General features: G+C 38.2%; 1 protein-coding gene across 18 annotated transcripts in view; it reads left to right on the top strand.

Annotated features, from left to right (window-relative positions):
• Window positions 1-12,115, top strand: part of Cpeb2 (cytoplasmic polyadenylation element binding protein 2) — a 56,055-nt gene that overhangs the window by 21,991 nt on the left and 21,949 nt on the right. For all 18 annotated transcript variants that reach the window (XM_039092809.2, XM_039092807.2, XM_039092804.2 and 15 more), the window contains one exon: window positions 7,351-7,401. In XM_039092809.2, coding sequence (XP_038948737.1) covers window positions 7,351-7,401 — 51 coding nt within the window. The remainder of the gene's footprint in view (window positions 1-7,350; window positions 7,402-12,115) is intronic.

Below are 12,115 nucleotides of genomic sequence, written 5' to 3'. Positions count from 1 at the left end.
TCACAGTATTATGACTTAATCTTTTATCCCGGGTTCCTGTCAAGTGTGATGCTATTCTGAAGCCTGTTGCATGATTGTCTCTTCTTTTTTTAAGTTCTGGAGCTCTGATTTTTTCCATGCCTGCAGACCGGAAGTTTCATAACAATTAATAGGTCACATGTTGCACATGTGCTTTCCTCCGTTCTGCTTACTTTATGAATTACATATTTGTTTGGCTCCACAAATAGTTGTCTTTTTAAAAAATACTTTGCTATTGTTTTGATTTGTGTTTCTGTGGTGCTGGGAAGGAGTACAGAGCTGTGTGATGTCACTGGTTCACTACTGAGCACTGGGAGAGATGCTCTCGTGCCATGTGACTGCAGTTTTATGATCCTCTTAGAATAATTTTCAGAACTTTGCTAATATGCCTTTAACCTTATTTGATCTTAGTTGCCTGGTGGATACTCTTATGTGGAGAGCTTTTTAAGTTTACAGTGCTTTCTCTGCTTTCTCTATGTAGTTTTTCCTTTGTTTTCCTCTCACACTGGAAGCTGTCCTGATACAGAACTCCTTTATGATCCATACATTGAAGTAAACTGCTGAAGTGGGACGGAAGCTCTGTGCATGCGGCTGGGTGTAACTGCAGTAAGCCCATGGTACAAACAACGTCTGTATCTTGATCTTTCATGTGATCTAGGGAACAGACCTGGGTGTCAGTCTAGCTCTGTAGTCCTCTGTGAAGAACCAAGAAGGTGGCAGAGTATCTGTCTGGTGATTTTAAAAGTTAACAGGCATTCATTGGTGTTCCTGCTTTCTCCTCTGCCTTCAGGGTTAGCCAGAGTTTCTTAGAGCAGATTCTGGCCAGTTGACCGCTTTCTTCCTGATGACGTTCCCCATGCACAGAGTCACTTGGGGTTGTGTCTTCAGTGATTTATGGCTTCTGGAGTCAGTTATGCTTCTGAAACTTACAGCTTCCAGAACAAATGTTCACGTGGTTCTCCTGTGATCCATTCCATTTATCTTTGCCCTGGTGCACCATTTTAGTCGATTGACAAAGTTGAAGAGGCAAATAAAGAGCACTGCTTCCTCCATGTCTTAAGTGGGAGGCCGTAGTTCCTGGGCAGCTTGTACTTCCATACTGAGGAAGCTGGGGCATCCCTACGTGGTTAGATTATATGGTGTGAAAGCCTTAGAGAGCCAGATTTCCTTCAGACTATCTCATTTATTTCAACTATAATAGCTTCTTTGTTTTCAAGTATCAAATGAGACTATGTCATCAGAACACTAGCCATGTATCTATTTTTACTTTGCCTTCACATCTATGGAAATGCCAAGCAAATAGAGGTACAGTATCTATTTTTATAAGTAAACATTATAATTCTATTCTTTACAGATATCTGTTTAGCACTTTCAGAATCATAACATGTGGTATTCATGCTTGTATAATAGCATGTATCATTACAGTTAGTATTTTATATATTTGTACCTTTTAAATGAAAATCTCATGAGTTTTTAATCTGTACGTCCACAGGATACACTAAATATGTTTGATTTTATGACTACGTGTATATTTAGATCTATAATCAAAAATATTGTCAGTCCAAACTGTATTTACCATCCCTAATCTACCCAATATGAGCCCGGCCTACTTTACATTCGCACAGAGCCTTTCCCACAGTGTGGTATAAAGTGTTAGGGCTCAGGGATGCAGCTCAGGGGTCCAGTATTGCCCAGCACTCCCAAGGTCGTGAACTCATCCCCCGCATGGTGGAAACATGAACTGTTGAGTATCTCTTGTTCAATGCTAAACTGAAAGCAAAAACTGGGATGGTGATATGGTAGATTTTTTATTCATTGTTTTTGGTAGCTGTCAGCATTATTTTCATTTTCACAAATGCTTTCATGGTAGAAGGTTTAGCCATTACCTCAACTTGATTTTAATATTAGTTTTATATTAGTTTTAATGGAATGACTAACACATTATCTTACTAGATAACTAAAGACTTGAGTTTAGTGTTTTCTTTCTTGTTTTCTCTTAGTTACACTGTGCTTGGAGCAGTTAGAGTCACAATTCTTGGTGTTCTTTGTATAGGTATAGTATACAGTGATGCTAGGACAGAGAGGTAAGCATCCAATGGGTAGATGAGAGTTATAATAGCACTTGATTTAAGAGTGAGCACTTGCTCTAGCAAACATTGGCTTTTATTAGTTAGAAATCAGAGTGTTGTTCTTGTTTCCTTGGGGTCTGGTCTTTGCATCTTTTGCATTTTTATAATCTTCTTTCTAAGGCTTTAGGGGTATGCATAAAGATTTCTGGGAAGGGGATATAGAAATTATCGTCAAGCACACTGGAACTGATTAGAAGTTTGAATTATTCAAGGTTGGTAAGGTCTACACTCATTCTAAGAGGTGTTTTGGAACTTTATATAAGTTGTGTAGACCTAGAAGTAAAGGTGAAGTGTAGATCGTGGAAATAATATTGGATTAGTTAAAGCAAACACAGAGCTTTATTGAAAGTTCATAAGAAGGAGTGCTAGTTATCTTGAGGTAGGCATTCATAGGTGTGGGTATTAAAATACCTCTACATTGAACACATATCAAACACATGTTTTCCTCCAGCTAGCATGTAACACATGTTTGGATGCAGTAGCTTATTATCAATAACTGCTAAGTGTCAGCTGCTAAAAAGTGGTGGTAGAACGTGGTAGGTCTTGAGTTGGTGCTTTTAACCACTGTGCTTTTGTGCCCTTTTTTTTTTAATTTGGTCTAATATTAATTGTAACCTAGGATCTTTATGACTGTAGGGTGTGATGTCATTTCATAAAGAATGCGGGCAAAGTGCATGACAATTTTCCCATCAGTAGTGAGGAGCAGTTATGACCGTCATCCAGAGGGAAGTGGCTAGATGTCTACCGAGTATGAGTGGTGAATAGCAGATAACGCAGGATGCATGAGACCAAGGAGTTAATGCATGTGCTGGGCAGAAAAGAATGGGAGTGTGGGGGAATTCATGATGCTGTTTAGAAGAGGGCCGTGGTTAATTAGAACTGAAAATACAGAGAGAAAACCAATAATAAGATAATACTCAGGCTTTCATTAAAGAAAATTGCCTTGAAGACAGGGAAAAATTACCTCAGCAAAGATTAAAAAGCACCACTTTAAGTCTCTGTTTTCTTATTCCCATTAACTTTGTTTCTGCTATCAACATACAGCATGTCTTTAGATAACTGCTTTTAGTCAAATTTTTATTTCACATCATAGAATAAAATGATATATTCATTCAACAAATATCTGAGAGCTCATTATATGTCATTCTGTTGTAGTGCTAGAAAGACAGTAACAGAAACGGGAGCCCTGCTCTTAGTAAATCTTTCATCTCTTTTTAAGAGCAGTGGTGAAAAGCTGTTAGATTATTTTTTTAAATGGGATGTGGGGATAGAGGAAGCAAGAAGCTGCTGTCAGGAACAGGATGGTAGATGGTGCACCTAGCACTTAGAGATCTGACTGACGGTGAGACCCTTGGCAGAAATCAGAGGTAGAAATACCCTCCAACGGGAGGATTCCTGACACAGTAGAGAAGCAGCAAGAAGGCCAGCATAATCCCTCTAGAGGATGAGGTGCCAGCTGCTTACTAGACTGGATTCTGCTACTTTGTCCAAGCAAGATGTAGCCTGTTTGTAATTGACAGTACAACCACTTGCTGAATATACATTTAAATGGCCAACATGAGCTAAGGCATGCGCGCGCGCGTGTGTGTGTGTGTGTGTGTGTGTATGTAATGTGTGTGTGCACGTGCGCGCTCACATGGGCGTGTATCCATAGCTCAGTACACATTTCAAAGTCAGAGAACAACTTGTGGGAGTTGGTTCCCTCCTTCCACCAAATTGGTCACAGGCCTTCAGGCTTGGTAACAAGTACCTTTACCCATTAAGCCTCCCCACCAAGCCCACGTTAATGCTAAAAGGAAATTGCATAGAAATAGCACATATTCATTATTTATGGATGTATTAAAACCCTTGTGAAATGGTCATTCTACAAGCTTGCTTATAATTATAAGGAGTGACTTTCCTCAAGATTTTGTAAGCTCAGATCCTGTGGGTTTTCAGGAAACTAGAATCGTTTCAATGAGATGGAGGGTCTTTTTGTAAAGTGGAACATACAGAATATGGCAGGCGAATGAGAATAACCCCGTAGACTCAGACTCATTTGAATACTTCATCATCCCTTGGTGGACTGGGAAGTATGAAGAGAAGTTACCTTGTTGGAGCAGGCGTGGCCGTGGAGGAGGTGTCACCGGGACCCCGCCTGGTGCCTACCCACTGCTCTGTTCTGTCCATCAGGGTGTAGCTCTTAGATACTTCTCCAGCGTATGCTTGCATTTTTCTATGCTCCCCACCATGATGATAAAGAACTGACCTCCTGAAACTGTAAGCAAACCCCTGATTAAATGCTGTCTTTTATTAGAAGTACCTTCCTTGGTTATGGTGTCATTTCACATCAATAGGATAGTGGCTAAAACATATCTAAGTTCCTTTTCACTTTTTCTGTTATCTGGCTCCTGGCCTAGGACTCCTGTAGTTTAGCCATCTGTCTGCGTCTCAGCAAACAGAACAAAAGAACAAACATCTTTCCCTGCTAAAGGATATTTTCCAAAAATTATACATCCCACTTTTATCTTTTATTCTCTGTCGAGATCTTACACAGTGTGGCAAAAGCTGAGAAGTATAGTTTTTATGCTTTGGGCCTTTCTTTTCAGAAAAGAAATCGTTGTTGCTAGGTAGGCACCAGTGTCAGTTTGTGTACCACCAGCCATGTAGCCTCATCACAAGGGATTATTTCAAAGCAGCATCATTTTGTTTTATTTTGTACTGAAGCTTACATGGCCTACAACCCTCTATGCATGCCTTTCCTATATTGTTTTATCAATAGGAAGTCAGGATCAAGGCAGTCAATAAGAGAATCAAGCCGGATAGGTTCCTATCCTAGCAAACATTCCACCAGTGGTGAAACCTCAGCAAAGTGACCCAATCTTTCTTGTGATAATGTCTTCATATTAGAATAGAAAGAAAATAGTGTGAAATCCAAGGGATTCTTAGCAAGACTAATTGGCAGTTGAGATCTGTAGAAGCTCCTTGCATATAATAAGCCCACAGATGTTGGTCATTATTTCAATTGGCAGGTACCTTCTGGTTTTGATCACATAAATAAAAATAACTATGAAAGTTAACTTTAAAATGTATATTACATGTAGTAGAGGATGATAATTTGAGTTTATATTTGCTCATTCAATTGTGAAGAGTTATTACATTGTGATTTCTAATACTTTAGAACAAGTATACATATATATACTCATTTGCAAATAGTTTTTTTTCTGTTGAACTTGTTTTCTGTGCCTTTTAAAATCCATTCAAATGTCAAGACTTCTTTTTTACAGTCCAAGGGAATAGTGAACCTATTAGAGAATAAATTTGTGTCAACACATAGTCACCTGTCTTTAGGTAGAGCAAAACCTCAGGAAAAGGCTCCACTTACTTAATATAATGTTGCAGCACACGGCGCTGCATTTCTGGGTTTAGATAAACACCCCTTTGGGTTTTGTTTTATGATGTGCTATACATGCATAATTCTTGCAGCAGTGAGTAAATGTTACTGAAGTTTGTGTTTCTGTCTCTTTGACTATACTGTAGGAAAGATGCATCTTACATTTTTACTTTTTGTGTGTTACATTTTATCAGGACAGAATTGTACACAACAACCATATAGGTTGCCACTTTTGAAGAAATTTACTATTTTAAATCAACAGTCAGAAAAGAGCAATTTTGATAGCTTTAAATAGTTCTCTAAATTTGATTAAATACAACATGTTAAGAAAGTCTTGATGTCTAAAATAAACTGTGAGTCCTTTAAAGTTTTGTGACATGTTACTAAAACTCAGTTCAATGAAACTGTATTCCTAGATCTTTCTATTTTGAACGTTCTCTGTGAATTTTTCTGATTCTCACTCTATACCAAGGTTTCAGAACAGGAGACATAATCATATGTTTCTAGAGTATGAAAGCTTTATTTAACAGTCCATTTAGTGAACTAATATCTTCTTTCATGAAATGTGGGAGTAAATAAGAGATGGTAAAATAACCTTTTAAGGGAAAATGGCTTAGTTTTCTTCACTGTTTGGAATCAGAACTCAAAATGTTCAAGAGATTATTTTATGCATGTTTATATGTGAATCTCTACATCATTAATATGTGCATGTGTATATATTTATGTTCAAAATTGGAATATCTGCCAATTCTTAATATTAGTAGGTAATCAATTCACTGCTTTAAATACGACAAAAGCTACAGTCTGTGGCTCGTAGAGTACATTTGGATATGTCAAGTCTTGTCAGAGTTTTTGGCTAGGGGAGTAAGGGTGCATAGAGTACTCTAATTAATCATTTCAAAATCAAAAGTTTACACTCACTCCTCTGATGGCAGTGATTTCATGTTGAATCACTGTCCTTTTAAAGGAGAGCTATGCCGAGGTGACTAGAATGCAATCCTAGCACTAAATTTTAATGTAGCCTTAAAAATGAAACATCAGAATTAGATACCAGGAAAAGACTCTGCATTTTAATGAGCTTCAATAATGGTCATCCTCGGTGTTGGCATTATCCAACAGAATATTCGATTGTGCAGATGCTCACTGATATATAGTATGTTTTCTGTATACCATCGTTGAGGCAAACTGTTGTCTCCAAATTTTATAGAGAGTCTTCAAGAAGAGTGACTTAGAGCAGACACTTTGTTGCTGTTCTTACAAACCTTAGTATTTTCTATTTTTCTTCATAAAAAAATTTTTAAACTCTAAATGAGGGACACACCTCTATGTATTAATAGCCTAGGATGTCTTCTTTGAATTTATTTAAATATGACAGTATAAAACTACATTAAGTAAAAAATTAAAAGGTGTTCTCATTTTTCATATTGTAGTTATTGATACATTTCCTTGAAGCTTTATTTTTGGCAAAGAAAAAAAACCTAAAGAAAATTTCAAACCGTTTGGGTCCATTTAAAAAACGTGTGCTTATGTTTGCAGGACTAGGGCACCCTTGCTGCTTTTAAACTTCAGATAGAGATAAGCACTGCTGTGTTTTCATTTGATCTCAAATCACATTGTGATCTTACGCCTTGGCAACCAAGATTACCTTTCTCCTTTTGTTTTCACATTTCAAAGTTGATATATGATGACTTCTAGATTAACTTTTTAGTTTTAAAAATACAGTGATTAATATTATTTTCTTAACCCTACTTACCCCCACCTCACCTTTTTTTTCTTTTCAAAGAGCTTCATAAACTTCAAATTCTTCTTTTCCTGTTTTTTTTTTTCAAGGTCGTTTGAGCTATCCTCATCCAGGAACCGACAATCTGTTAATGTTAAATGGTAAGTTTTCCCAAAGATTTGATGTTTCCATTTGGTTCCTACAAGTGAAGATGGTTGTATGTGCATTCTCCTGAACATTCCTCTGCACAGACACTTTAGTCAGTTTATAAAATAAGCCTGTGGGCAGGCATGGCCGTGCTCACCTATAGTCCCGGCTCAGCAGGATGCTGGACTGAGCATTGTGCAACCCATCAGATACACACCATTCTGGGCAACATAATGAAACTCAACTTTTACAAAACTGAGAAAATGCTGTGGGAATTAGGCATTTGTGTGTCTCCCCCAAAGTCATTGGGAAGTATATTTGTAGCACTATAATTCAGCAATTCCTGTTTGAATGTTGGGGTTCTATTTCAAGCTTTGACCTAGGACAAGTAATATTGTTTTTACTTTGCTATTTTTCACTCTGTAAACTGGAGATAGAATCTCATGGTTTATAAAAATTAAGTGAGATAAAAACTTGCAAAGTGCATAGACCCCTAGTACTTAGTAAAACCCTTATGTTTGTTTTAAGGAATATAGTGGTGAATTTATAAATATAGTAATCACACTGATTTAACATATTCTAACTAGAAGTTAGAAGTTTACCAGCCAGAAAAGAAAACCTTTGAAGTTTCTTTTCCTATATTGGACAAATATATTTATAGTCACAGGATGTAACTTACACATGAGCGTGGGAGTGGGAATGGGCATGACTTCTAGGAGTAATTTTGAATTAGATGCAGGCGAGGAAGGACAAAGAGGAGGGAGAACTATTTGTTTCAAATCACATTATTATGCTGGCTTGGCTCTTATTTAATTAAAGCTTTGTTGGAATAAGATGTAATGAAGTTGTGGAAGCAAATCTGAAAGTGAGGCCACGGCAAAATTAGACGTGTGGATGATGACGGTAGTGACTGACAGGAGAACTCAGCTGTCTGCTGGAGAGTGTAGAGTGATGGGGACACTGGTGTGGTTCAATCTGGGAGGCACTAAGTCTCTAACACATAGCAGCCTAGTGTAACCTAGTCCCAAGTGCTGGGACTTCCATAGAAGGCGGATGCCTGAAACGTTATTCAGGGACCTCTTTATTCCTCTTTTCCCTCGATATCCATCTTGTCTGTTTCTCTCTGTAGCTAACATGGTGCTATTGAAACTGAATTTAAAATAGCAAGCTAGCTTACTGTTAATGTTCTGTCCATTCAGTTTGTGAAGTATGATAGGCTTTGGAACAATAAACTATATATAGATTCATTTCCCTTAAATAGTCTGTGTGGGAAATAAAAATAAATCACTTTTATTTTTACCTCTGAAAAAGTCACTGAAATTGTCCATTTTCATGTGTCAGAGTACATTTGAAAGAAGGTAGTCTGGTAGCCTTCAAAGGTGTCTGAGTTGCATTACTCAGCAAACTTCCGGTGTTGCCTGAGGAGTAACCCAGATGCTTACAGCGGACTGTCAGTCACCTAAGAAGGACAATGACAGGCACAATGGTGTCGCAGTGTGTTTCGGCTTTTTGGTTTGTTTTCTTGTTGTTACACTAAACTGTTAATTGCTTTTTTAAATTGCTTAAAGCCCTATGAATCTTGACTGAATTATTATTCTTCATAAAGAATATGAGAATATTTTATTTCAGGCAAGTTATATCTAGTACAAAGTATGCTTATTTTATTTTATTGTCTTCTAAATATGAGCACTCTTAGTAGTCGCCATTTGAGGCCATAATGCTTACTCAGTGAAGAAAGACGACTTGGAAACTTGAGCTGTTTTGGCAAGGACTGGGGAAGGAAAAGAAGGTAAAGACTTTAGGATATCAATATGTATTCAAGTCAGGACAATGATAGTTTGTTCCTTGGGAATGCAGAGTTGAGAGGTTAAACAAGAGTCTCTTAATTGGGGTGAGGAAGTCTTAAGGAACAAGAAATGGAAGTCACCAAATAAAGGGAAGTAACAGCGCTCGGAAGTAAGGGGAAATTTTTTCTTTAACAAATGCAGTTTAGCTATATTCTAAGAATATAAGCATGCTATGTTCCCAGGAAACCAGGGGATTAAGCAATGTTAGCACAAGGCTCCTTCTATATTAAATAGCTGCTAAATACTCCTGACTGGTGAAGAAAGTAGAGCGTCTCGTTGTCTAGATTTCATTCGCTGTGGAGAAGCTGGCTCAGTTGCAGAGCCATTACTCCTTGTTACTGTAAGCATAGCTAACCCTGCTCACTTTAAAGATAAGTACTTAGTAGGACGTTTCGCAGCACCGTGCTTGGTGGAGGTATGTGGACAGCATCATAGACTCTGACACCAGCTCACCTTCCTGTACAACCTGGAGCGGCATACTTGACTTGACCTTGACTTTATTCCTTAATATGTAAGCCAGAGCACACTGCTTGCCTCGGGGGACTGGTGTGAGGACTGAGTGCACATATTTAGAACAGCTTCTATGAGTACACATTAGCCGGGGAGAGTAAATGATGGAAATCAGTTGGAAAGATCGCAGAGGAATGGAACTGGAGTCATATGAGCACACGACGAGCTGGGAGGTTACTTCACATGTCATATGATGAAGAGATAACATAACTGGTGTTTGCAGCTATTGCAAGGATATTGTATATAAAAGCAGAAAACTTGTTTTTATTATTGCAGGAAAACCAATAGGAAGAAGCTATATTAGAAGTTGTATGTAAGGACAAAGTTTGGGTCCGTTAAGTTTGCTGCAGTGTAGGACACTTGTTCCATGGGGTGGATGGGATAAAATTCAATGGTACACAGATATATTTTTAAACAAATGTATGGCTATTTAAATTAAGTAGTATTTTTAAGAAAATACATGTAGCTGACAGAAATCAGTGATTACAGTGCATCTGAATTCTTTAATTAAACATATTACAATATAAGTAAGAGTGAAAACAATACAAATTAAATATACTAAAATTAGAAAGGCCTTATAACTCCTTAGGAGTTAATTATGTGTTGTGGTTAAAACTTTCAGGCAAGGCTTAAATAAATCTTGGGGAATAGAAAGTTAATCAATGCTGACCATGCAGCATTGCCCTAGGAAGAGCCTTTGCCAGACTCATAACTCTGAGCTACTGCTACTCCGATGTCCAGGCATGAGAGAAAGCCTGGCACCCACATAGCTCATGGAGTTGTATAACCGGAGCCTGGAACCCTTAATTGTGGACTCAGGAGGCAGAGGCTAGCAGGTGTGTCAGCTGCAGACTAGGGGGTGTGCACGGGGGTGTGCACGGGGGTGTGCACGGGGGTGTGCACGGTACCTTCCATCTATCTAGTCAAAAGACAAATAGAACCACAGAGAGGCTCCCGTTTCTGAAGCGACCATGTTCCTCACATAAGTTGGAAATAACGTTGACTTGATGGCTAACGACTACTATTATTGTAAGTCACAGTTATATGCTATATTTAGTTTTCATCAGTTTTTTTAAAAAGTCACATTGCATGCAGATATAGCCTGTTTAAATTAGCAGTTTTGATTATTTAGAATGACAGTTAAAATGTTTATATTTTGAGTGTATGTAATATCAGGAAAAAAATAACACCAATGCCAGAAATCTGCATTTCTTGCAATAGTAAGGAAAAATGTATGTGTGTCAAATATTTGTGTGCATTCCCCCCACTTTCCCAAAAGAAAATTAGATACATTTATACAAAAGGGGAACAGGGTTGGGGATTTAGCTCAGTGGTAGAGCGCTTGGCCCTGGGTTCGGTCCCCAGCTCCGAAAAATAGAAAAGAAAAAAACAAAACAAAACCAAAAAACAAAAGGGGAACAGACAGAACAAAGTATGAGATGAGGGACCTACTTTGGAGTTTAAATTTGCATTTATTATCCGTATAATACACCATTTATGTGATCAAGAGCTTGCCTTATTTTGGGCTGAAATGAATCATAGGGATCTTTTAATTAAGGAAATTTACCGAAGCTGGCATGGTGGTGGATGCGTGTCATCCTAGCACTTGGGAGGTAGAAGCAAGAGAATCGGGAGTGCACGGCAGTCCTCAACAGCGTAGTGAGCTTGAGGCCAGCTTGGCTTGATGAGGCCCTGTGCCGAGAACAAGCCCACTGTTGATACTGTGCTTCTCAAGGTGGGTGCTCTAAACCTACCATGTCAGTTTATGAAGTGAGGAATCATGGGTAGCCTTTATGAAGTGAGGAATCATGGGTAGCCTTTATGAAGTGAGGAATCATGGGTAACCCTCATATGGAGGCTGCGCACACCAGGGACAGTGAGTGCGGTGGATGGTGATGTGGGATTTTGAAAAGGACTGTCACTTGGAGCATGGGTATTTTTCTTTTTAGTTTTGCCCTGTTAATGTTAGAGAAATAATAGTTGTTTTAGCTTCTCACCCACAGAATTTTAACCTTTATTTCTAGCTGATTTTGTATTTTTCTTCCTATGCTGAAGTAATTAGCTATGCTGAGCTGAGAACCAGTAGTTAAGAGCACCAAGTCCCTAAAGAGCTGTTCTGTTCCGTGTTGCTGTCTGGTTAGAACCTGAATAACATCGTTGGTAACCTGCCCCAAACGCGATAGGCTGTTGTATAAGTCTTCAAACTGCTTCAGAGCCTCCTTTGTACATAAAGAGTACCAGCAATCTATGAAGAGTTAGTTATTTCTTTATAAATGCTTTATAAAACATATTTTGAAGAATAAATCACTTGAAATCGTATTTTTATTTAGAAGTTCAGACCCCAGAACTCCACATAAAAAAACGTAATAGA

Source organism: Rattus norvegicus, chromosome 14 (genome assembly GCF_036323735.1).
Source record: "Rattus norvegicus strain BN/NHsdMcwi chromosome 14, GRCr8, whole genome shotgun sequence".
Classification (NCBI taxonomy): domain Eukaryota; kingdom Metazoa; phylum Chordata; class Mammalia; order Rodentia; family Muridae; genus Rattus; species Rattus norvegicus.
The sequence above is the reverse complement of the archived record's forward strand: the minus strand, read 5'-3'. Positions and strand labels throughout refer to the sequence as shown.